The sequence below is a fragment of the Tachysurus vachellii genome, chromosome 13 (assembly GCF_030014155.1).
Source record: "Tachysurus vachellii isolate PV-2020 chromosome 13, HZAU_Pvac_v1, whole genome shotgun sequence".
In the NCBI taxonomy this organism is placed as follows: Eukaryota; Metazoa; Chordata; class Actinopteri; order Siluriformes; family Bagridae; genus Tachysurus; species Tachysurus vachellii.
This window is the reverse complement of record NC_083472.1, coordinates 4,085,001-4,111,760: the sequence shown is the minus strand read 5'-3', so window position 1 is coordinate 4,111,760 and position 26,760 is coordinate 4,085,001. Positions and strand designations below refer to the sequence as shown.

The 26,760-nt window shown below is 40.6% G+C and overlaps 1 protein-coding gene across 2 annotated transcripts in view; it reads left to right on the top strand.

Moving 5' to 3' along the window:
* Positions 1-26,760, top strand: part of kiaa1549la (KIAA1549-like a) — a 72,134-nt gene that overhangs the window by 5,814 nt on the left and 39,560 nt on the right. For both annotated transcript variants that reach the window (XM_060885969.1, XM_060885968.1), the window contains exons 2-4: positions 16,900-17,223; positions 18,203-18,763; positions 23,599-23,714. In XM_060885969.1, the coding sequence (XP_060741952.1) occupies positions 16,900-17,223; positions 18,203-18,763; positions 23,599-23,714 (1,001 nt within the window). The remainder of the gene's footprint in view (positions 1-16,899; positions 17,224-18,202; positions 18,764-23,598; positions 23,715-26,760) is intronic.

Here is a 26,760-nt window from a genome sequence, read left to right as displayed (position 1 = left end):
ATGCACTATTCTACACCAATGTGTAGCTTGAATAGTGGGTAGTGTGTTCACAATAGTGGACACTCACAGCTTGGGCTACCAGGCGACAACACTGTTGGACAAGACTTATTACAAGCAGCTTTTAAATTCGCCCACGTTATGTGATTTATTTTATCTTTACAACATTTTAAAAATTCATTACACGCATTTGACATCATTCGCCATCGACTTGGGTGTTACGTTGTGGTGATTTAACCCTTCTAACATTCACTCACTAGACGCTAGAGTACGTAGTGCATAGTGTGAGTTTAATACATCATTTGAGACACAACTTAGTTAAGTTTCCAGCTACTCCAGCAAGCCTGAGTGTAATATTTAACCTGTAGCCTAAACCAGAACCTTTTTACACTTTGATTCAAAATAACTTTATTACATTGAACCTTACAGTTGAGAGATATTTATTGTAAGATTTGGAGAAATCTCATCGGGACCCTTTAGGGGCTCGGTAATTCAGAGAGTCTAAATGAAATGTCTGCGGATGAAATGAAAACTCTGTGCTTTGTGGATTTCATCCAGCGCCGGTGAAGAGCTGTAAGAAAGGACGTGCTACAGAGTAGGGCTGGGCGATATGGCTGAAAACTGTATCACGATATCAGTGTTTCATATCGGTCGATATAGATAATTATTGATATTTTCAGGAGAAAAATATATTACATTTAAACATTTTTATTTTAAACTAAACCTTCCTCTGATCGTAATCCCCTCAATTATTAAGACAGAAATGTCAACAACCAGGAAAACTCAATTCAAATGTAAACATAAGTCTAAAGTCACAATGAACACTTAACAATTATCTCTTAACATTTAAGGTGCAAAATGAAAGAAAATGTAAGTAATGCTTAATAAAGTGTAATAAAATAGTGCAAAGCGTTAAATATAAACATAGAGAAACCTGAGAATTTAGTGCGAGTTTAGTGCTAGGAAGTTCACTAGCTGTTCACCTTCTGGTGAATAAAGTGTTTTACAATATGTGCAGTGTTTTGTAAACATAAATAAAACTGAGTTAGACTGAGATACATCTGTAATATAAAAAACAAACCTGATACAGTACAGTAACATTGTTTGAAATATAAAACCTGCAGAAATATAAAAAAGTAGCTGACTTTTCCTCTTTTATTTACAATTTCCTCGTTTGCTACGGTGCCCATTTTCTGCTTATCAGTCGCCGGTTACTGAAGAGGAATCCAGCAGACCAGCACGAGACAACGATATGGCGCAACCAAAGTTGATACTGTTACATGATTGGCTGTTAGCGTGTCACTCCCTAGGTTGCTAGGTTACCAGAGAGTGAGTGCCTTTGTTAATGCAACCAAACTTGCTTCGCAACCTCTGTTTTCTTCCGACGAAGAATAAAAAATATCGAACGTTTTATCGAACACATTTTTTATTGATATCGATCACGTGTCTATCGTGATACATATCGTTATCGTTTTATCGCCCAGCCCCACTACTGCAGTCACTACATAAGTCACTTATGGCCAGGATTTTTAATTCATGATTGTCTTGGTGTGCTAAAGTATTTTTACAGTATAATCCTGCATCTGGGTTTGCATCCGGACCTCCAAACGATGTTACCTGGTCTCGGTTCTGGTTATAGTATGAAATAGCTTTTCAGTAAGAATATCAGGCTTCATGTTTGAGGGAAGTCTGCAATTTAATGGTCATGCATAAACCCGAAAATATATAGAATTCTGAAATTATATCATATATATTGGTATAAAAGTCATTTCTTTTTTCCCTTTTCGTCGTACTTGAATTGCAAGAAACTCAAAGATTAAAACAAAAGTTTTGAAAATACATAATCAGGAGAAAATGTCTGAAAAGGTTTGGGATTATTTGTCATTTGAATTTTTTTAATAAGCAAAAAGAAATAGCACCAGATAAAAGTAACAGCACATCATTGTGGGTTTTACTTATTTCATTTTATTAAAGGTTTTATGCAAATGAAGAAATAAAATAAAATAAAACTATATGACCAAGCCAACTAGGAACATCCAAGCACATCAGTATTGGATTTTTTTTGGATGTATTTATCGCTCATATTTGCATATCTGGTATCTGATTGGATCTTCTATTTTATGACAAAACAACCCTCTGTTTCAGTGCATTTTAGGGATGTTTACACTGCTCTGAACTCAGGGTTATTGTCTTTCTAAACCTTTGACTGCCTACAACCCTGGAGAGGGGAGGGTTTCATACTCGGTAGGTAGAGAGCATCAGGCGGCAAAACACTGAACATCACGGAAGCGCGTGGTGTAACGAGAGCGAAATGCGGCACTCAAATTAAAAAATTCTGAGGAAGTTGGATATCAGCGAACGGCTTGTCAGCTACACGGAAGATTAGAAAGCTGTCAAAGATAACAATATCTGCTCAGGTGCAGAACGACAGACCCTTTTTTTCTCACTGGTGTGAAAGCAACTGACTGAAACGACAATTATGAAGAGCCAGGATTAATTAAACTATTTTTTTTAATCGTGTACAAAACGTTTATGATTTATGTCATCCAAAGGGAGAGCAACCGACTGGAAAGACTGCGAGCAGCAGTTTGGCCTAATCTCCAACCCGACTGGTTTTCACTAGAGCAGAATTTAACCTCCTAATGGCCTTGTTTTAATTTTAGAAAGTCTCTTTCTCTCTTTGTAATTACTTTCCCTCCGGCCATTCAGCGATGCTCTGGTGACAGCTACAGGCTGTTCATCAAACATCCGCTTCCCTGAGTGACCATTTCACAGCTGACATGCTCCATGTCCTGACGCAGCCATGCTTCATTAGAGCATTTGTCCATGGGAAAGTTGATTAGGCCTGCGCACTGACACACAGACGATGCGCTCGTCTTATTCTCCGTTTTCGATGGGTGCTGTGCGTACGACCGTGTCTGCCGATGCTATAAACCTCTAGTGAACGAGTTACTCATTATAATACGAATATAATGTACATTTAAAGCTCATGGCTTGTTGTGATTGTAATCGTGAGAACAAACTGTATGTCCTGTAGACTTTGTATATAGCAGGAAACAGTTAAACTGTTAACACTGTTGTTTTATTTACTATATATAGAGGATTATATTAAATCATGTTTCAAGATATGGAAATTTCTGGATGAATTCAAAATACACCGATTTACTATGTAAAGGAAGTCAATATAAAATGTAGATATTCTACACTGTTTTTGCTCTTACTCCAAATGTCAGCAATCAGCCATGTCTTGTGACCACCATCAGCAACACCCCCCCCCCCCACCCCCCCTTTTTTTTATTTTTATTTTTATTTATTTATACTGAAAATAGCTGGATGTTTTGTAACAGAAGTTTGTGCAGTCATAAACTCTGAGACCACACTGAAAATCTGGTCTTCTTTTTCGTTCCTATCCCAGGGGACACCCAGTGACAGGTTTCCAGCATGTCACAGAACACAATCACATACAATTAGAGATGTCCTTCACCCAACAACACATGTTCTTGTGCTAGAGGAAACAGGAGAACCTTGAGGAAACCCACCTGAAACACAGGGAGAACATGCAAACTCACACACACACACACACACGATTTAGGCAGCAATAAAACCCCCAAGCCTTGAGACGTGAGGCAAACACGCTAAGATATTGTCCATTTTTACCATTTTTCTTGAGCCCAAGCCCAGGCCTTTCTACCACTTATCCGAACTACCTCGGGTCACGGGGAGCCTGTGCCTATCGCAGGCATCATCGGGCATCAAGGCAGGATACACCCTGGACGGAGTGCCAACCCATCGCAGGGCACACACACACTCTCATTCACTCACGCAATCACACACTACGGACAATTTTCCAGAGATGCCAATCAACCTACCATGCATGTCTTTGGACCGGGGGAGGAAACCGGAGTACCCGGAGGAAACCCCTGAGGCACAGGGAGAACATGCAAACTCCACACACACAAGGCGGAGGCGGGAATCGAACCCCCAACCCTGGAGGTGTGAGGCAGACGTGCTAACCACTAAGCCACCGTGCCCCTGTACTACAATCTAACATAGTCAAATCAAGTCAAGAAGCTTTTATTGTCATTTCAACCATATATAGCTGTTGCAGTACATAGTAGTTAGCATGTAAACAGATTAGCGGCACAGTTATCACAATATTACAAAAACTTCACTTAATGTTTCATGAAACTGCAGTTATATCAGTACTAAACTGATATTAGATCCTGAGGTTATAATATTACGAAATCTTCATGCTCTTCCACTCCTGCAGTGTACGATTGCAGGAATTCTTCAGTACCACCGACATGGACTTGTTTACTAACTCATGTAGCTGCACACTTCTGGCTCACAGCATTTAATCTCCCCATCACCTTTCTATCACCTTGGCTCTGGCATTAGGATGAAAAGGCATCTTTATTAATGTTGCGAATCGATGCGCTTTGGCAGTCGGTGAGATAACGGTGCTAAAGCGATGCATGGAACATTTCTCGCATATTTAATAGAAGCCCACAGCACCCAGATTGTTAGCCAGAACAAGTGTAATTACATCTTGAAGGTGATCACAAGAGCTGATGATGTCGAATAAATTTGAACGGGTTATTAATCTTCACTCTATTACCCTATAGGTAAAATTCATGTTGCGGCAATAAAGGATTTATATAGTGCGGCGTTTGTGAATTCTCGATTCTGATTGGTCAGATGGTGTGGATTAATTTTTTTAGATCTGACTGTAGTTCCAGCTAGTAGGCATATGATTGGATTACAGCAGAACAATGCAATACTTTTAATAATTTAATAATAAATGTCTAATAATAACAAACAAATCTTTTCTTAGTCAAAAAAAATGCTAATTTTTGAAATATTAAAGGTTTCTTAATGGAGATGGCTATTAATTTCATTTCATTCATTCATTCATTTTCTACCGTTTATCCGAACTACCTCAGGTCACGGGGAGCCTGTGCCTATCTCAGGCGTCATCGGGCATCAAGGCAGGATACACCCTGGACAGAGTGCCAACCCATCACAGGGCACACACACACACACTCTCATTCACTCACGCAATCACACACTACGGACAATATTCCAGAGATGCCAATCAACCTACCATGCATGTCTTTGGACCGGGGGAGGAAACCGGAGTACCCGGAGGAAACCTCCGAGGCACGGGGAGAACATGCAAACTCCACACACACAAGGCGGAGGCGGGAATCGAACCCCCGACCCTGGAGGTGTGAGGCGAACGTGCTAACCACTAAGCCACCGTGCCCCCATTAATTTAATTTAATTTAATTATTATTATTATTTTTTTTTTTTTATGGTTTGCCAGAAATCTGCATTTTTTTTGTCTTATTAACTTCAAGGGAGGGAAAAAAGAAAGACCGATGAGATATCGATCCGACTTGTGTCACCGTTTGGATTTTGTAATGACATTTTAGTGACATGACATTCTTTTTAAAATGTAGCATCAAATATTTTAAAATCTCCAGTTTAACGCAATCTGAGTATGTTGGATTTGGTGGATGGGAAAGTCCACAGAACATCAAGCTCTAATGGATCTGATCAATGAATAAATAAATAATTAAGCTGCTCCAAATTTGCCTAATGTGCCTAAGAGGTTGGTATCTTCATAAAATAAATGCTATGATAATAAGATATATAGAGATTTATTTTATTCGTACTGGATATGCTTCCTGGAAAAAAAAAAAAGGAAAGCCATGGAATAACCCTCACTGTTTTGTACCTTATTTGGATCAGTTTGTCCACCACCTGCCATATTCTGGGACATCTGCTTCAGCATAAGCCTGCCATTTTCTCCTCACGTGTACATGCTAATGCTGGATTAGATCAGCTGATAGGGTTCTGGCAAACAACTTCGAAAAGGTTGTTCTCATTTCACCTTTTACTAAACATGCAGCGATGATGATGCTACGACTCTGGACCCAGGCTTCGTTTCATTTATTTCATTATCCTTCACTCAGAGCCTGCATTCTATTTAATAAATGTTTTCTTTCTTTCTTTATCTATTTTTATTCCGTCTTTCTGAGAGATCAAGAGCTTAAGATAAACTCTTTTGGATTAAATGTCCATGAACAGCACAGTAATGAAATTGCATTCGGATGCTACACTGTCTGATTCGATCATGTTCAAGGTGGGCGGAGCCTGATTTGCTCTATGGGCGGGGCTTAACACTGGCAGTGTTTTTTTAATTGTTTTTCTATTGTTTTGTTTTGTTTTATATATACAGGTAGAGAAGGACTGAGCAATATGATAAAAAATGCATTATTTAATGTGATTATTTTCAGAATATATTTATTAGATAAACATGGGGAAGTCGTGACCTAATGGTTAGAGAGTCTGACTCTTAACCCTAAGGTTGTGGGTTCGAGTCTCGGGCCGGCAATACCACGACTGAGGTGCCCTTGAGCAAGGCACCGAACCCCCCCCAACTGCTCCCTGGGCGCCGCAGCATAAATGGCTGCCCACTGCTCCGGGTGTGTGTTCACAGTGTGTGTGTGTGTGTGTGTTCACTGCTGTGTGTGTGCACTTTGGATGGGTTAAACGCAGAGAACAAATTCTGAGTATATGTCACGTCACTTATATATTATATATGAATTATGATATATAGTGTCGATATAATCATATAAGTAATGATATATTTATTGAACATTTGCAAAAAATAAATAAATAAATAAATAAATAATTTGACAGAAAACAAAACAGCGAAAATAAATATTCTGTGGGAAGCAAAATATAAAATTGAAAATAAATAAATAAACAAACAAACAAAAAATGTTTTTCACATTTTTAAAAATTTTATTGATACATGGTCATTAAACATCTAAAAATGGGGTACAATTTTTAATTCTGTACAAACTATTAAAATCGTATTTAAAATATTTAACGTATGCAAAAAAATGTAAGCATGTAAATGATTTTAAAACGTGGGGAAAAGTTTAAATTAGTTACCAATAAATAAATGAATGATTAAAATGAATAACATTTAGTTTCTCAAAATATTTTTAATGAGCTGTAAGGATACGTTTATTTAACATTTTCATATCTTTTTTTTTATTATGAAAAATAAGTAATATAAAAATTCTGTACCAACTCTGAACCGAAGCTGAATGGCAGTGTGAGTATGAGTGTTGATGTATTGTTGTGTGTGTGTGTGTGTGTGTGTGTGTGTGTGTGTGTGTGTGTTCTCATTTCAGAACCTAACATGGTAATTATTTTAAACAGAATGTAGTTCAAGCTCCGAGCTGTCGAAGAAAACTCATGGCAGCCGTTATGTAAGGAAATTAGTTTTTGGGTTCGCTTCTGTTCGTGTGCTTGTCACATCACTTTCCTGCTCAGATTTGTTCCTGTTCCTCATGTCTGCAAAATGAAGTTCTCGGCTGTGATCTTTCACGCCTTGAGCCACACACTCGACGTCATTCATTAAATCACAATGAATAAAACAGATCACATTTTGCTCTATTTATGAGCTCGGCCAGCCAACTCCTCCTCCTCCTCCTCCCCCTCCTCCTCCTTACAGCTGCCAGGATCTTGATTTATATCCAAAAATAATAAAATCCCACAAGGCAGCAAAAGAAGAATGGGGAAAAATGGGACCGTAATTTCTTGGCCACCAGAAAACATTGGTGTCGTGTAAGACGGTGACTAACGTGACACTGATCAGTGCACAAAACCTCGACTGAAAAGGCTACAGATGCTGAGCTCTCTCTGTACAGGGTCGGCTAGGCTCAGAGATACGGGCAGGTCTACAACAGAGCGGGACAAAGAGATAGGAAAGAGAGGAGCGGATAGATGGAGAAATAGAGCCGGAGGAAAGTGCGAGCTCTCATTCACTTTTAATGCGACTCCGATCACCTGTGCTGCCTCGGGGAATTTGTGTCAATTGATGTATTTCTGGCTGAAATGTTTTGCAGGAAATCTCTCTTCAGCGCTTTCTCTCACCCATGTACTCGATGAAAATTTGATCGGACCGACGCGATGATCGTTTGAATCAATATTGAAGTAACAGCTATTAGAAATTGGGATAGATTCGATATTGACATCGGGATGTAATAGCCTAGTGGTGGCAATGTTGGTCTACCAACCAGTAGGTTATAAGCTCGAATCCCAGGTTCACCAAGCTACTACTGGACCCCTGAGCAAAGCCTTTAACTCTTAATTGCTCAGTTGTATAAAATGTGAGTCACTCTGGATATGGGTGTCTTTTTCTTTAGTTAGGGCTTATATTATTTTATGTACATTTGACTGAACTTGTCCCTGGTGGTCCAGCAGCAGGATCTCATGTTGTCCTGCGACAGACCGGGAAAGCAACCCAGTGACTGGGCTCTCAATGCTGGTCCCAAGCACGGACAAAATGGGTTAGAAGGCTGAAGAACAACAACATGAACGTTTATAGTCTAAATGGAATTCGGAATGTCTGTGATTTAGCTAGAATCGTTTAGTAGGCTTACTTTAGTTAATTAGAAGAGCGACATTGGCTTACACATCAAGGTTTTTTTTTGTTTTGCTCTCAGGGATAAAGACTTTTCAAATAACAACAAATTTATAATCAATTTACAACCACGATACAATCATTGGGGATCAAATTACAGGAAAAGCAATATAATGTAAGTGAGTAAGGTGTCAGAATCGCTTCATGTGTCCTCGGCATTGATTCTTCGAGTCCCTGGAGATGAACATTGTTTTCCCGCTGTTAGTGTTTTGAAGGTGGTGATTTAAAGCACTGTTCAATACCAGAAATCACTTCAAAACCTTCATCGGTCTTCCCTTAGATTGAGATCTGGAGACTCTGAAGGTTGTAGCATACAATTTATAGTACATCATTTTCATCTGGAGTCCTGTGGATGGAGGCAGGGCCAATCTGGGAAAAAAAAAACTACAGAGAATAAAGGTAATCAGTCAGAAGAGCCGCAGTATCGATTTGCAGTGACGGCTCACTCTAAACGGGACAAACGGAGCCGAACCGTGCCTGCACGATAAATAGATATAAATATACAGCATGCAACCAAACAGTACAAAGGATATGAACTGAGAACTTCTCACATAGTCGAGCCTATTTAATTATCCAATGCCGAATAAAAAAACACGACTAAAACCCCATCAGTTGTACAGGTAAAAACAAGCAGAGCTGAAAAAACAAACACTTACTGTATGCTTCCAGTTATTTAGGCTTAGGATAACGGTTTGAGCAAAGATCTATGTGTTTATTACTTATAGCCCTCGTTCCTGAGGTAGAGTCCCTGAGTTTAAAGGCATGATGGGAGATAGTCGAAGGGACACAGGTGCATTAGGGAGGATTGATGGACCACGGAGCATGAAATGTCGCAGTGCTCCGTTCTGCTGCGTTAGCACTCTTATCGGGCGTCTGCTCGGGTGCCATCAAAGTTTAGACAAAATAAGACAATAAATCATGGTGTGAGCAGCATTACACAGGGACGCTCACATCTCACATGCCCCGAAGCATCACGTCCACCGTATGGTGATTTGTAGACTCAAGCAGCATAGGCACACTGTTCCATACAACGTGGTTTGCTGGCTTGAGTTATGGTGTGTTATTCCACCATGTGTGTATGTGTGTGTGTGTGTTCATGCTTGCTTCCCTAAAGCGTTTCCTTAACTCGGTGCTGACGATTTGCTGTAGTCGTCACACTCACGCTGCGCTCTGCATCCAGACTCAGCTGGCACTGCATGACCTATTGAAAGGCCTGCCAGCAAGTCACATGACCACCTTTATCCAATCAGCGATACCTCAGATATCTGCTGGAGAGGCTGCGTCGATGAGAGAGGCTCAGGCGGGCAGGCTTGTTTATCCAACCCTGTTTTCCAACCTCTTCAATATTTCATAGCACCGTTTCACCAGACACGGCAAGAAAAGAGACAGCGTGTAATTACAGGCAAAATGCAGTTTTCCTTGCACACAGACAAAATGTGGCATCGCAAATGATGTCGCATTACAACTATGCATGTGTGTGTGTGTGTGTCACAAAGGTGCTCTGGAGGTTTTTCTGAACCGTATCATCTTGAAATTCGACAGAATGGGATCACACGTGGTGTAGACTTCAAACGTAGAAGTGTTTCTATGTAATAACAATAAAAGATGCCTTTACATTTGTAATAGATGGATGTATTGATGGATGAAGTTATTTTTTATAATATATAAATGAATAAATGTGGATTTCCTGAATGAATTAAAAGGAATTGTAATCTTTGACTAATTCCTGTAGAGTACAGTACGTGGTATAAGACACTTTACGTTTAGGAAAATAAGCACACCCTATTGTATATTATTCCTTACACATTCCAGATATAACACGCAGGAAATAATTGGGTGTAAATAGGGTCAAACAAGTACATTCTTCCCTGCAGGGCTAATTATTCTCTCTAAGACTCTCGCTTATGTTCGGCTACGGCAGAAGTGAAAATTCTTCCGAGACCGTAATGCTGAAATGCTGATTAATGCAGGATGAGATCAAACCACAGTTATTATGCTTTCTTGTAACATTCTGAGGTAAATACTAGAGTTATGGTGGGGTTTTGGTTGGTAAAATGAGGATATCTAGTGGCTGATCTGCACCTTGGGCCTGCTTTGAGGAATGTACCGAATCCAGGCTTGTAGATTAGCATACATTTAAATCTAGCAACCTGTTTTTCCGCCGCTTCTTGTCACTGTTGCAGGAATCATGACAGCGAGCTAATAGCTGTGTTGTTTTTGCCTGTTAATGACAGGAGAGGTTGTATAAAAACAAACAAAAAAAAAACCCAGGATAGTTATATCAGGCAGGAATAGTGGATTGAGTGGATTTAGGAGCTGTCAGTATGTGACACAGTGAGCTGGTGTGAGGCTGGAAACGCAGATAGCGATCAAAGCTTCAGGCCTACGCTTTATAATCGCCGAGCTCTTCAAACTGCTCCCAGCGCTGTCACCACAGTATCCCACCGAGACGTGATCTCTTCCTCTTTTCCTTCTTTTCCAGCTTTCCTTTATCTGAAAATGCTCACGGGGGCGGTTTGTAGATTTTGTGTGTGGGACATACCGAAAGCTCTGGGTTTTGATTCGCATCGTCTGTTCGTACTCTTTCCTCAGAACGGTGAAGGCTGAGCTGCCGTGTTGCTTTACATCTCACACACGTCAAATGAACAACATATTACGAGCTAAATCCCTTCAGAAGCGGAAGAAGCGGAAGAAGCGTTCGGTGGGTCTGTGTTCATTTCTGGACTTTGTGAATCCTCATGATTTTTGCCTTCAGCTGTTGGTTGTTAGTTGACATGGCTGCTGGCTTTGTTTTTAGAGCTACTTTTTGAAGAATAAAAGGTGCCTCGAGGATTGTTTGGATGATTCTTAGTAGAACTGTTTCAGCTCGGAAGAGATTTAAAGATTTCGTGCTGCTCCAGAGGGTTCTTTACGCTTAAAAATAGTCGGAACACTGGCTGTGAGGTGGGAATACACCCTGGATTCCAGTCCATTGCACAACAACAACAGCACACACACACACTGTTATGACCACGGAACAGAGTGGACCCAAATGCAGGATAGCTAAAATAAACAGGGTTTAATAACAGAAAACACGAAACATGACACGGACTGGAGACAGGACAAAACCACAGTAGATGCCGCGCTGCACCAGGCAACGCGGCACAGTTAAATACAAAAGACAATGATGACACAATAAGGATCAGGTGTGACGACAGGGAGGAGCAGACGAAGGTGGGGCAGATACGTGACGAGGAACGTAAACACATGCACGTGGCCAAAGTCCGGGCAGAGTCCTAACACACACACACATACACACACACTTCAAGATTCAAGATTTTATTTGTCACATACACGGTTATATATATATATACACTCACCGGCCACTTTATTAGGTACACCTGTCCAACTGCTCGTTAACGCAAATTTCTAATCAGCCAATCACATGGCAGCAACTCAGTGCATTTAGGCATGTAGACATGGTCAAGACGATCTGCTGCAGTTCAAACCGAGCGTCAGAATGGGGAAGAAAGGTGATTTAAGTGGCTTTGAACGTGGCATGGTTGTTGGTGCCAGACGGGCTGGTCTGAGTATTTCAGAAACTGCTGATCTACTGGGATTTTCACACACAACCATCTCTAGGGTTTACAGAGAATGGTCCGAAAAAGAGAAAATATCCAGTGAGCAGTGGGCAGTTCTGTGGGCGCAAATGCCTTGTTGATGCCAGAGGTCAGAGGAGAATGGCCAGACTGGTTCGAGCTAATAGAAAGGCAACAGTAACTCAAATAACCACTCGTTACAACCGAGGTATGCAGAAGAGCATCTCTGAACACACAACATGTCGAACCTTAAGGCGGATGGGCTACAGCAGCAGAAGACCACACCGGTACTAGTAAGGTGTACCTAATAAAGTGGCCGCTGAGTGTATACTGCAGTGAAAAGAAAACTTGGTCTGCTCCTCCTTAGACTGTATATATTAATAAATAATCTAAAATGAAGAAGTTAAAAATAGAATAAATAGAAATCTAAAGGGGAAATGAGGAGAAGTGATAGAATACGCTGTGCAATATAAAAGCAGTGTGGAATATAAATACCACGTGGATTTATGTTGTGACAACAGATAATGTGCACACAATGATGTATTAAACGTGCAGGTGTGTTATATGTAGGAACAGTAAAACTGCAGAACGACGACACGGTAAACGAGTGTTTAACGGACACCTAATGGACGTGTGAGACGGACATGTCCGTGTAGAGGAGCACTATGGAAGCGCAACGAGCTAAACACACACTTATTTATTTACACACTCATTCACACCTGGGGCAAATTAGTGTATCGGCTTGCGAGGAGCCCAAAGAGAACCAAAAGAAAACTTAAGATCACACCAGAAATAGACCAGGTGATGCTTATACATTGTTGAACTTTGCACACGACTATTTAGATCCTTACTTATTCATCTTAGGTGCATTTAGTAGAAATTTAACTTGGTAACTAGTTGGTAACCAGGTAAAAAGTAATCTTTTTGCAGTATGAGTGCATAAAACTTGCGTCATGTTTTAAGGATCATGGAAGTGAGATGCCAATTAAAGTAGCAAGCTGCTACCTCCTGCCACTCTGACCAAATATAACCATGTTAACCATTAAAAGTATAGCCCCACAGACATGACACGTCTTATATAACTGGGAGAAATGTATACAGCTTTGCTCTAAGTAACTAAGTCAGGAACACAAAACAGATGTGGTACGCTGTTATAAGAAATAATCAAGATCTGGTATGATTCTGGGGGGCACGGTGGCTTAGTGGTTAGCACGTTCGCCTCACACCTCCAGGGTTGGGGGTTCGATTCCCGTCTCCGCCTTGTGTGTGTGGAGTTTGCATGTTCTCCCCGTGCCTCGGGGGTTTCCTCCGGGTACTCCGGTTTCCTCCCCCGGTCCAAAGACATGCATGGAAGGTTGATTGGCATCTCTGGAAAATTGTCCGTAGTGTGTGATTGCGTGAGTGAATGAGTGTGTGTGTGTGCCCGCGATGGGTTGGCACTCCGTCCAGGGTGTATCCTGCCTTGATGCCCGATGACACCTGAGATAGGCACAGGCTCCCCGTGACCCGAGGTAGTTCGGATAAGCGGTAGAAGATGAATGAATGTTATGATTCAAAAACACTATAGTTGATTATTTGCCTAAATCAGCATGACCTGTCGTTTTTTATTCTTCTTTTACAACAGAAACACACAACTAACCAGTGACTGCATTTTGAATCATTTACAGAATGCATTTTATCTGTTTTTTTATTTTTTTATTTTTTTTTATCGAGAAACAGTCATACTCTATTACCCTAAATAACCCTCTTACAGTTTTTTTTATTCGTTACTAAACAGTGTATTGTTATTATCATCACACACACTCTTTATGAAGCACAGGCTAGTGTATGTACCGTGGTCTTTTACTGTCTACTGAACCAGCCATATGTGATCACAACAACAATAAAAGCTTCTTGAGTCTTGACTAGAGGCTGCAAAGGTGAGGAGGCAATTAGAGTAGTACTGTAAGCACATACCCTGTAGATCAGCCGCTGACTGTCATACAAGACCTTTTTTAGCAACTTATATAATACCTAAATCCCAAACAGACTATTATTTCTTCAGCGCGAAAATGCTGCACAGCAAATCTTATTGTGTGGCAGAAAAGCCGTCTCTTACGTAACTGTAAAAATAGTATAAAGCTTTGTCTGAGGTGACTAACAGCGAATCAGACTACTAAAGGCACAGCGGCGCTAGTCATCATCAGGGATCATCAGCGATTCATCCTGTGTCTGTCCAGCCTACGCCTTGAGCTTCAACTTGCTCAACCTAATACTGTGATTTTTATCAACTAAATTTATCTCGGCTTCTACCCTCACAGTTTAGCGTCTGTCGACTCGACCCAAGTTACGCGAAGCCACAGAGTGAATTTTCTGCATTCGATTCCTTTTTTTTTCTCATTGCATTAAATTGACATTAATATTGCACTTTGAGATCGTTCTTTCTGCAGTAAAAAGGAAGATGAGAGTTAACTTAAAGGGCGTTTGGCTGTGCATGAGGACGTTTAATCTTCTCGCTAGAACGAGGACACTGTAATCTTCTTCGCTCGTGGTTTAGAAACGGAACAACGTGTTTCAGCCGATTTGGGAATTTAATTGGAATACATTTTTTTGTGATTAGAAACAGAACGGCAATAAAGCAATCCTTTGTTTTTCACTTTTGATTAAAGCATCTCGAGTGGCTTGTCTCTGATGAAAGACAGGTGGACTGCTGTCAATGCCCCACGAAGACACAGTTAAAAGCAGATGGGGTCCTATGAATAGACATCCTGTTGGAATGGTTGCGATACCATGCTTAGCCTTTTCGTGCATGGCCTTCTCGTGGACTTTTACTGGTTTTGGCCCTATACCCATCATCCCCCGTCACCACCTGTCTCTATCCTGTTAAAGCTGCAGGCCTTGCCATTTGACAGAGCCTTAGATACATCAGTACACTATGAGCACTTGGTTTGGAGAATCTTCTTGTTTCTTTTCACAAGATCATTAGCAGGAATTTAAAGAATTACGCAGTGTCCTTGATTATTTATAGATCGTGCCAGAGATCTGGATGCAGCTTGATGTGTGGAAACAAGTCAGCCAATGGAATCGCTCTGCTGTGCCTAGCAGTAGCGTTTGATTGGCTCGGATCGGGTGCCTCGTTTGAAACCCGTGACTGCTCCAGGAGCCATTAAAGGCATTATAAATCTTCTCGGTGCTGGGGTCAGCATACTAAAATGTCCTCGCTGTTGTAGTAATGCAGTCTGTAGAACACTGGCGGTGACGTCGTCCTGAGCCGAAGCGTACGTGTGTGTGCTTTCCTTCTCTTTAGCATCACGTCATCCTTGCACGACCCCTGCCTTTCTCTTGCTGTCCCTTTCTCAGGAAATCCCATATGCTCAAACTGCCAGAGCAGGTGGCTGTCGGTTGGAGAAGAGGCTTTCAACGCGACCCAGGATAACATACCGACACACACTCGCACGCCCACACACTTGCTTTTTAAGACTTTTAATGCTAGCGGTCTTGTGAAAACCGAGGCTCCCGGTAACCGTGGTGAATTATTCATTTTTCTGGTTTCACTTCAGGGAAGAGAAAAATCACGCCATTTGCTGATTTTGTCACCTCAGTGCTGGAGAGTCATTCAGAGATGATTAATGCTGTGATTAATAGGCCTTCACTGCCTTTTATTCGATTCCTATCTTGAGGAGCATAACATTGACACAGTCCTGGGCTGCGGTGACTCGCTGACATTAATCACCACTTCTGTATTTCCAGCTTTACTGAAATCCATTTTATCCTCTTTTATATTTCTATGTCTAGGATTCTATTCAGCCTCAGACGGCGTTAAGGGGCCGTTTTTGGGCCGATACGTCCATAACCGCGTGTGAGATGACATGACAATTTCCTCTGCGTATTATTATGACTACATGGCTGTCTTCTCCAACGACCTAAAAAAAAAAAAAGCCCTACAGTATGTTCACATTGCTGTTTTCAATCTTATTTTTCATCTCTTTCTGAGATGACTCATCAGCTTTGCACCATATTGCAGATTTATGCCGGTCATATTTGAAATTGTTCCACATTTCCATATGAGAGTCGGTCATTATGCATGGAACAGAAAAAAAGGGTGAACATCCGAGCCTCAGCTGTTCATATGTTATATGTTATCATACTATATATTTACAGTGCATTCAGGTTAATTTATACATTTCATTTGTAACATCAGTGGAATACAGATTTTTCAGAAAGAAATCTTTTAAATAATCCTGACAGAAGACATCGATTGTAATTAGGATTGATTGACACATTGGTGGCAGGAGGGGGGTCACGGTGGCTTAGTGGTTAGCACGTTCGCCTCACACCTCCAGGGTCAGGGTTCGATTCCCGCCTCCACCTTGTGTGTGTGGAGTTTGCATGTTCTCCCCGTGCCTCGGGGGTTTCCTCCCCCGGTCCAAAGACATGCATGGTAGGTTGATTGGCATCTCTGGAAAATTGTCCGTAGTGAGTGATTGCGTGTGTGTGTGTGTGTGTGTGTGTGTGTGTGTGTGTGTGTGTGTGTGTGTGTGTGTGTGTGCCCTGTGATGGGTTGGCACTCCATCCAGGGTGTATCCTGCCTTGATGCCCAAAGACGCCTGAGATAGGCACAGGCTCCCCGTGACCCGAGGTAGTTCGGATAAGCGGTAGAAGATGAATGAATGAATGAATGAATGACACATTGGGATAAGTGATCTTCATATTTTGGAAGCTTTTTGAAATATGTAAAAAAAAATATGGATATACACAATTATCGCAATTCTAAAAAAATCTATTCATTAAAGTAGTTATTTGTATAATTTCCTATTATCTCTTTTTCTGTTTTGCCAGATGAGGGACAGACAGAAACATTCAATGGTTCCGTGTCATCGCTGATCCCCACCGGATCTTCAAACGTCTCCACGTCTGTCTTTCCGCTAGAAGAAGATGGAGATCCTTTCCTGCAGTCTCACGCAGCACCAGCAGAGGCAGCATCGAGCACCAGAGAGCAGGCTGTCTTCTCCTCTGTGCTGACGGTGAGGACTAACTCGGATTCGCTGGTGCAATACCCGGCCTCTCCTCATGCTTACAATCTCACCAGTCGCAAAATCCAGGAGGATCCACTGGCGAAAAGCTCGCAAGCTCCGACCAAGGGCGTGCAGAGCACCGGCTCAGGTACGACACCCGCACGGTGGACGTGAGCTGTAAACATGTGTGTTTAACAGTGCTGTCATGTACGCCTACTGAGGTTAATCACACTGGTTTTATTTCACAGAAGTTCTGCTGACTCATTATTGTCATCTGTGCTTTTGTCCTCGTCGTGTCCGTCTTCTTCATAATCATCATCATGCTTGAAAATCCTTGTATGGTGATCACCCTTATCATTATCTTCATTTGTTTGTTTGACTCATTCTCCTTTTGTCATCTTGCATGAGTGTTCATGACACTCATATTCCTTTAGCAGTTGAGCTTTAAAGTCACATTCGGGGTGTTATAATGACGGCTCTGTTGCTAGCAAGAACATATCTTACAACACTGATTCTTGTCGATGACGCGAGTTAATTTAAGAGCATTGATGTGTGCCAGAAGTCATAAACCAACATGTAAAGCCATTTAACTGCAGCTTCTCTGAGTTACTAGATATTTAAAAATCCCTGTTTGTGACTTTATCATCTCTTTCCAAATGATTATTTTCAGTTGTGTGTTGTCTGTCTGTTAGTGATATGCTGAGAAACAAAATGGCGCTCTGTTACAAGACCTGGCTTGCTGTTACCACTTCAACGTTTAGAAAGGATTATTTTTTATAGATCATGTGACAAATCCACACCAAGACTTGATTAATGACCAACTGTTTATGACTGTAAACCTGAGATTGTGGTATATATTGCATTATTACACGCTTACCAACCTTTAAGGGTTCTTAGATTTTGACACACTCCATTGTAAAGTTTTACATGGGAACCAGATGGTTCAATCACTTGGACAACCGAAGAGCCTTTGATAACTGAGTTGATTAGAAACAAAATAGGAAATAAATACATTTTAGAGACTTTTTAGAGACCTTTGTAGCAGCTCAAAAATCCTTCTTACTTACCATAATCACACCAAGTTAATCTGTTCCATCAACCACCAAACAACTGTTGTGTTCTTCCAGAAGAAGCGCCTTCTATGATCCCAGGCCTTCCCACAGCACCCGGGACCTCCATCTTAACCGTGGAGCAGACAGAACCTGCTCTCACAGATCACGTGACCAGCCTAGACTCCGCCTCCACCGTGCTATCCAATGGTACGTCTCCAGTAACAGACAAAGTTGAGAAAACCTCAGTGACACGCCCCATCCCCGAAACTGTGACCAGTGACAGCCTCCAGCTCACTACGGTGACCACCACCACAACCACACCCTTAACTATGACTGACGCAACTGTGACTCCTCCCAGTACCGATCCCTTGACCACTGAGGTTCTTACCACAAAAGCTCCGCCCACAACCACTACAGAGTCCACGACGGCTGCGACAACACAGACGACGACTACTACTACGACGACGACGACGACTACCACGACCACGCCGACTACAACAACGACTACTCCAGCGACTACAACCACTCAAAGCTCTACTGCAGCTACATCTAGAAGCACCACCACTGAGCAGAGCACCACCACTGAGAGCTCACCTCCATCCTGCAACATCACAGAGAGGCTGTTGGTACGAACGGGTGAGTTGGCTTTCAAGCTATAATTCAAGCTATAGCTGGAGTTCAAGCTATAATTCAATTTAATTTCAGATTTTAAAAAAGATTTTTTAAGCATTTTGTTTGTTGGGTCCATTATTACATCCTTTTGTGACATTGTTTTGAAGAAGAAAAGAAGATACATCATTTTTTTATACCTACCGTATTTTCCGGACTATAAGCCGCAACTTTTTTCCCACGCTTTGAACCTTGCGGCTTAAACAATGACGCGGCTAATATACGGATTTTTCCCGATTTAAAAAAAAAAACACATTCTGTGACGTGCTCAGTTTTTTGGTGGCATGAAGCTTTCAGTAGACCAATGAAATGTTGTGGAAGTTCTGAGGTTAGAGAGTTTTAAAGAATAAAGTATAACACTGGTAGACACGAGCAAGAGTAAAAAGGTTACACAATTTATTGTGCTCAGCTGCGCAGCAGGACCCAACACTCCACATGTAGCATGAGGGATGAAGGGCCACGATCATTGATTACATCAAGGTTTTATAGACAGAACTCAAGAAAACCGAAGATATGTAAAAGCAAAACATCATCAATCATTGGCTCAAAATTACCTCATGCATCTCCTGACCAAGCTAATCTGACCAGGCCAAGGTCTTCTAGAGGACTTATTGGACATTGTTTAGGGACAACTCATTCCCAGTCCCTTGTCATAATCTTAACAAAACCTACTGATGACGATGTCAGTCTCTGGTCATGAAGCACACAGGGTACAAGCATAGAAGGACAAAGCCTTATGAACATCTTAAGATTAGAAATTTCCACCACAGAAATTGCAGAACGTACACATTTCAGTGCACAGGAGGAGGAAGATAGTGATCAATGACTTTCTTGGTAGGCTACTGTTTACTGCTAATTTATGTTACAAGCCGTGTTTCGTTAAAGCCTGTGTAAAGGTAGGCCAATGAGCAGAAAGGGGCGGGTCTTGTCAATATGGGCGGAGAGAGTGTTCAGCGCGCATGTGTGACATTAGCAGAAAGCGGTTTTAACATTGACGTGGAGGATAAAAACAAAGAAAGAAAGCGAAGAAAGGCTTACGATAAGGTAAGAAGTAGGACGTGTTAATATAGGATCAGCTTTCCAGCGCTGGAGAGAACTGAAGGAGCAGGAAGTTGGCCGCAATTTACGGTATTACGGAAATTACGGTATTACATTTACATCCATATCTTCTAAATTTCTGGGGTAACATGGAGTTTGCATGTTGTCCCTGTGATCCAGGTCATTTCTCTGAGTTTCCCTTGGATTCCTTTCTCAGTCCTAAGACAGCGTTGTAGGCTGACTGGCATCTCTAATTTATCCGTGGTGTGTGAGTGTGTGTGATTATGTCCTGCGATGAGCTGGCAACCCCTCCATGACCCAGTGTAAACCCACATCCTTGGCATGGTATAGATCTTGACTTAGTCAGAATGTGTCATAGGTTTTTGCCTTAATATTTTGTGTAGTTTGCACATCAGTTGTGTCATTACTCATTGTTATAATTAAGCAAAATATATTTGATTTGATTTGTGAACTTTTTTGATATATGCAAATTAGATCATTTTTATGTATCAGCTCATTAATATTCCTCAAAGAGACGCATAACTTAATAATTATTTTTAGAGGAACCTGTAGTAGAAAAATGTCTTGTATTGATATATGTTTATCTCTCTCTCTCTCTCTCTCTCTCTCTCTCTCTTTCTGTCACTCTCCAATTTTCTCACTTCATCTCTTTTTTCTCTCTCTTCTTCTCTCTTGTTTCCTCTTTCATCTCTCCAAATATCTGGAAAAAAATTCTCATACTTTATATTCACCTTACTATTCCTTCCTTCCTTCCTTCCTTCCTTCCTTCCTTCCTTCCTTCCTTCATTCCTTCCTTTTTTCCTTCCTCTCTCTCTCTCTCTCTCTCTCTCTCTCTCTCTCTCTCTCTCTCTCTCTCTCTCTCAACACTTTCCATTTTTCTCGCTTCATCTCTTCTTCCCTCTCTTCTTCCCTCTCATTTCCTCTTTTATCTCTCCAAATATCTGGACTTCTCATACTTTATATTCTCCTTCGCTAGACGCCCCACCGACGACCCCCACCCCACCCGACCCCCCCACCTTCTCTCGCCTTTCAGTATTTCTCTCTCAGGCTGTTTATGCACCCTGCCGCTTTATCTCCCTCTCATTCCCTTGCTCAATTCCCCTCTCTCTTTCTCAGTCATTCTTCCTATCTCTCTCTTTTTCTCCCTCTGTTTCTAACTCTAGCTTTTGCTATTGCAAATTAGTGCATGTTTACTGATCTGTGACTCATTTGCATAACTTAATAACATGTCACAGAAACACGTTTGCTACTCCGGTGTACTTTTAAGTTTTTCTTCCCCCCTAAAATACAAAGCACGGGAAAAATATATAATGTACATTTAGGATTGTTTTGTTACTAAGTAATAAAGTCTCTAACTTCATGATTATATCCATTTTTAGCTTATCTACAGTTTGTCAGTAGCTAATAAGAAACCTTCTTTCTTTACAAGCAGTATATAATGTGCCACTGTAATCGGCCATGACTCGAAATAAACTATTTAATTAATTTAACATCTAGAGAGTGTTGAAGATGTAATTAAACCAACGTTTATCTTTGTGTTTCATTAGTAACGGATGAACGCTTGGGGTTGTGCTATTACAGGAAAATAATCAGTGAAAATGTGAGTTATTCTAACCACCCTAATGCCCCAAATATCCCTGTGAATGAGCTGTTACTATTTAATTCCCTTCGGTTTTATATGATTTGGATAACGCTTTTAACAATTGACATTTACTTAAGCAACTTTACAGAAATATAAAAAAAAAACCTACAAAATTTATAAATGACATTTCTGTTTATCCCTAAGGAGCTATTGATCAAGCCTGACGTTACTGTGGTGAGAAAAAGCTCCCTTAGATGGAAGAGGAAGAAACGTGAAAGGAACCAGACACAAAAGGGAACCTCATCCTCATCCTCAATCATGTCCTTTCTACAACTATATATAATGAAGTAGAGTTGTGTAACCAGAAGCTTTTGAGCAAATTATCAATGAACACTAATCCATTTCTGCAGAAGCCATCAATTGTTCAATGCTGAAGACGTGAGCATAAGACTGACAACAAAGCAGCGGTTATGTTTACTTCTAATGCATATGGCAGACGTTCTTATCCAAAGCGACTTACATTTATCTCATTTATACAGTTGAGCAATTGAGGATTAAGGACCTTGCTCAGGGGCCCAGGAGTGGCAACTTGGTGGCCCTGGGATTCAAACTCACAACCTTCTGTTCAGTGGTCCGACACCTTAAACACTAAGCTACCACACCATCGTTCAAAACCGAGTATTAATAATAACAAGTACACTGTTGGTGCAAATAATCTCCTAAACACCTTCTGACCAATCAGAATTGAGAATTCAATTTTTAACATCCGCTTACATTACTAGAGCGAAAGGTTACAAAACCCTGCTAACAACAAGAAGAAAAAAAAGTTGAGATGCGAAAGCTATGGTTTGACACTCGAATGTGTCAACTAATTAATATTCATGAATATCAGAGGGTCTGCTGCTGTCATAAATATTAATTACTGGTGTGGAGAAATAGCAGTTTATTAAAGATACACAGACTTCATTTCCACCGCACAAATTTTTATTGTGTCTTGACGTGATCAGTCAGGAAAAGATGTGTTTACTACCGAACGTATAAAATACACAGAGAGTTTCTAACCCCTGATTGGCTGTTTATAGCTTTGAGTTAAAAACAGTTTTTAGAGTGAGGCTCTGAAAATAAGCTTCCAGCTTTCAGTACAGCCAGGATGATGAGGGGGTTATGAGTTATTTCCTGAGTGCACACAGTTTTGAGCACAAACAACACCAAAAAGGCGACTGTGCACCCGAACCGCACACCATCGCCTATCCCGCAGTCGTCCGGCGCTGGTGATTAAAGATGAAGGACACAGTACAGAGAAGGACACAAAGTTGTGCTTAGACTAAAATGCAAGCTGAGCGGGGCACAAGCACATCTCTCTCACTCACTCACTCTTTTTCTACCACTTATCCGAACTACCTCGGGTCACGGGGAGCCTGTGCCTATCTCAGGCGTCATTGGGCATCAAGACAGGATACACCCTGGACGGAGTGCCAACCCATCGCAGGGCACACACACACTCTCATTCACTCACGCACTCACACACTACGGACAATTTGCCAGAGATGCCAGTCAACCTACCCTGCATGTCTTTGGACCGGGGGAGGAAACCGGAGTACCCGGAGGAAACCCCCAAGGCACGGGGAGAACATGCAAACTCCACACACACAAGGCGGAGGTGGGAATCGAACCCCCAACCCTGGAGGTGTGAGGCGAACGTGCTAACCACTAAGCCACCGTGCCTCCCCGGCAAAAAAATAAAAAATAAAAACAAATGTGAAGAAAATGTGTGAAAAAAAAGTGTTCTAGCTCGTTCTAATTATATACATTACAGCGTACAGAAAAATAAATACTAGATCGGAGATAAAGCCACCTCTAAGGTCTTTGAAAGGAGACGCCATAAAAATGTAAGGAATAATGTGGTCCCTGGGTAGAAAAAAACAGATCAGAAAATGGACGGATATGACTTACATAGTCGAACGAATTCAATAAATTAAATAATAGGAAAAAAAAAACAAGAGAGAGAAATCATTTTCATGAGCTCAAGTAATCATCAGCTGTAGCTTTATACATATTAATATGTACTTCATATGCATTGAATTAACATCACTGTGTGTTGTGTGTGTGTGTGTGTGTGTGTGTGTGTGTGTGTGGGTGTGTGTGTGTGATCCTCCTCCAGTTCTGTCCATCCAGATGAAGAGGAATTATCTGGAGAATGCTCTGAGGCAGAGCTTGGGGAAAGGCCTGACCCTGGCACTTCAGAAGGCCTTTAACGACTCCAACATCCACATCCAGGTAATTGAATTTTGCCTGTACGCTCCATTTAGCATTTCTTCTCGAGAAATCTTCTCTGAGTAGAGTGCCAAGAAAAAAAACAACACAAAAATAAATATTCACGAATAGTCCATGAATGATTTTTGTTGCCATTGGAAACAGTGCCCAGTATCATATGTGCATCCTGTAATCCAGGACTGTCTATTTCAGACAAATAAATAAATAAATAAATAAATCTATCCACGTATGTAACAGATGCCCCTGCAGTGCTTCAATCAAACACAGAGGCTGATGGGTATTTGGGATTGTATCACCAATGCATCATGGGGATTGTAGTTTCCCGGTGAAGTATACGGTGGGTGGGTGTGTAGGAAGCGGCGTGGGAAGTGTTTCGAAGCGTTCCGTCTTCTCCGCATCGTGCGAGAACATGTAGAACAACTTCCTCTCTTTGTAAGCATCTGGGAATCGGCGTGTTCGTGTAAATCGCCGTCTTCTCACATTCGAAGGGTGTTTTCTCACCTATTAGGCTTCGCTAAATCTAAATCAGAGGGAAATTGATACTTTTGCTCCAATTTCTAATGGAATCTCACACCACACTGTTTGAAGAGGAAAAGAAACGCAAAAACAAAACTTAATTTGCTGAGAAGTAGTGGACAAAAATAGTTTTTTGAAAAAAAAAAAAAAAAAAAGTGTTCATTATGGGATCTTTGGTTAGCTAACAGTCGTGACTATGAAAGATATTATACTTGTAAACCTTTCTGCAAGGAAAATCCTTGTACCACAAAGGAACTGATTAGAAAACAGTAGATAGAATTTTTATTTATATATAGATAAATACATTTATTTGTAAATTTATTTCATAAAATTAATATATAAAATATATAATTCAAGATGGCTGACGACAAATTTTGTGCGATTTACACACTACTCAAATATATTATATATATATTATTTACACACTACTTATATATATATATATATATATATATATATATATATATATATATATATATATATATATTATAAATAAACATATAAATAATATTTCTTTCATTTAATTGATTAAATTGATTAATTCATTGATTAATTCAATAATTCAATGCCCTAATGATGTTTATTAACCAAACAATAAATTTCTGTGCAATTAAAATGCACTTAAAGACATCAACCAATCACAAAGCCCTGGCTAAATGTCACAAACTGGTGCAGGTGCAGTAAAAGTAGGTTTTATTTATTTCATTTATTTTATTTTTAAGATTTTAATCCTTATGTGCATATCCAGGATACCTTTTGCGCTCTAGGTCTACCATTATACCATTATATTGTCCATAACGTGTGCAATATTCGGTTCAACTGCTTCAGTTATCTCTCTTTCAACACGACAAAATGCAGACGACTTTTCTGAGACATGAACAGCTTTACCTCAGCGTGAGATAGAAAGGAAGACTGGAGAATCCTTTCACGTATGATACGATGTAGATATACACTGCTGAAGTTTATATACAAACCTCAAATCTCCCTCCAGAACGTTTAATTATAGCCGCAAGAAACTGACCTGAATGCTAGTCAGAATGTCACCCGTTATTAAAGGTTATTACCATGGTAACCAGTAGCAGGAAGGAAATAATAAAAATCACTGTATGTGTGAAGGTACAGTAGCATGAGACTTTGCACTAGCTTGATGATGGCTTGCAACAATGAATGCTACTATCAATGGATTCTTGTTTGTTAATAATATAGAACAAAACATTTGAGTTGTTGCCAAATTGCTGCGATTTAAGAGAAATAACACATTTCAGGACAAGCAGCTATTGGAAAATAATCCACTATTAGGTAGCACAAGACTAACTCTAACATTAGCCTATTTATGCCTCGCTGCATTCATGTGACGGTCTTAAAGGCTTCCTGTCAGCTCCGGTTTAATGAACGCGGTGACGTTGCACTGAATGGTGATGAACATCCAAACAGCTCCTGAGCGAGGAATTGTTTTCTTGCTATCAGTAATTATCAGGAAAAAAAGGGAAATGTGCTACATAACGGTAAACGAGTGTGACACTGAAGATTGTTGTTATTACCGGTTGAAGAGTGTCAGTGTCTGTTCTGCCCACCACACGAGTGACTCAACCCGAGAATTAGCGCTGTCTGCTGTCGGAGAACGCTGCTCCTGGAGCTGTCTGTTTGTCTCTCGCCCACTCTTTCCTCTCTCTTCCTCTCTCTCTTCCTTTTCTCTTGGCCAGTCTCTCCTTATCTTCATTTTCTGGTGCCTGGTTTTACATCCTGTCTCTGTGTCTCACATGTTTGCCTTTCTATCTCTGCTTTCCCCTTTTCTCTCTCTCTCTCTCTCTCTCTCTCTCTCTCTCTCTCTCTCTCTCTCTCTCTCTCTCTCTCTCTCTCTCTCTCTCTCTCTCTCTGTGTCTCTAACTCTCTACATCTATCTATCTATCTCTTACTATCCAGTCATCTCCTTTTCTGTATTTTTTTACTCTGTGTATGCATCTGTCTTCTGTAGCTCACTCCTTATCCCACGTTCCATTTCTCTCTTTTTGTTTTGTTTTGCACTTTCTCCACTCGCCTCTTTCACTCTATATCTCTTGACGGACCACTCCTTATCTTCCCTGATTGCATCCTCCCTTCTTTCTTTTTCTCATACAGACTCAGACTGATTAATACTGCTTAAAAATTGTTTCAGAATGATTTGAACTGAATCAGACTGATTCAGATTTATTGACCAATTCAGATTGAATCATATTGATTCAGATTTATTTACCAACTCAGATTGATTCAGATTTATTTACCAACTCAGATTGATTCATATTGATTCAGATTTATTTACCAACTCAGATTGATTCATATTGATTCAGATTTATTTACCAACTCAGATTGATTCATATTGATTCAGATTTATTTACCAACTCAGATTGATTTATATTGGTTCAAACTGATTTACTTAGATTTTGATTGATTTATATTGATTCAGACTGACTACTGTATGAAACTAGTTCATATTTAGTGATTTAAACTGATTCAGACTGATTCTTACTGATTCAGATTGTTTCAGATTTATTTA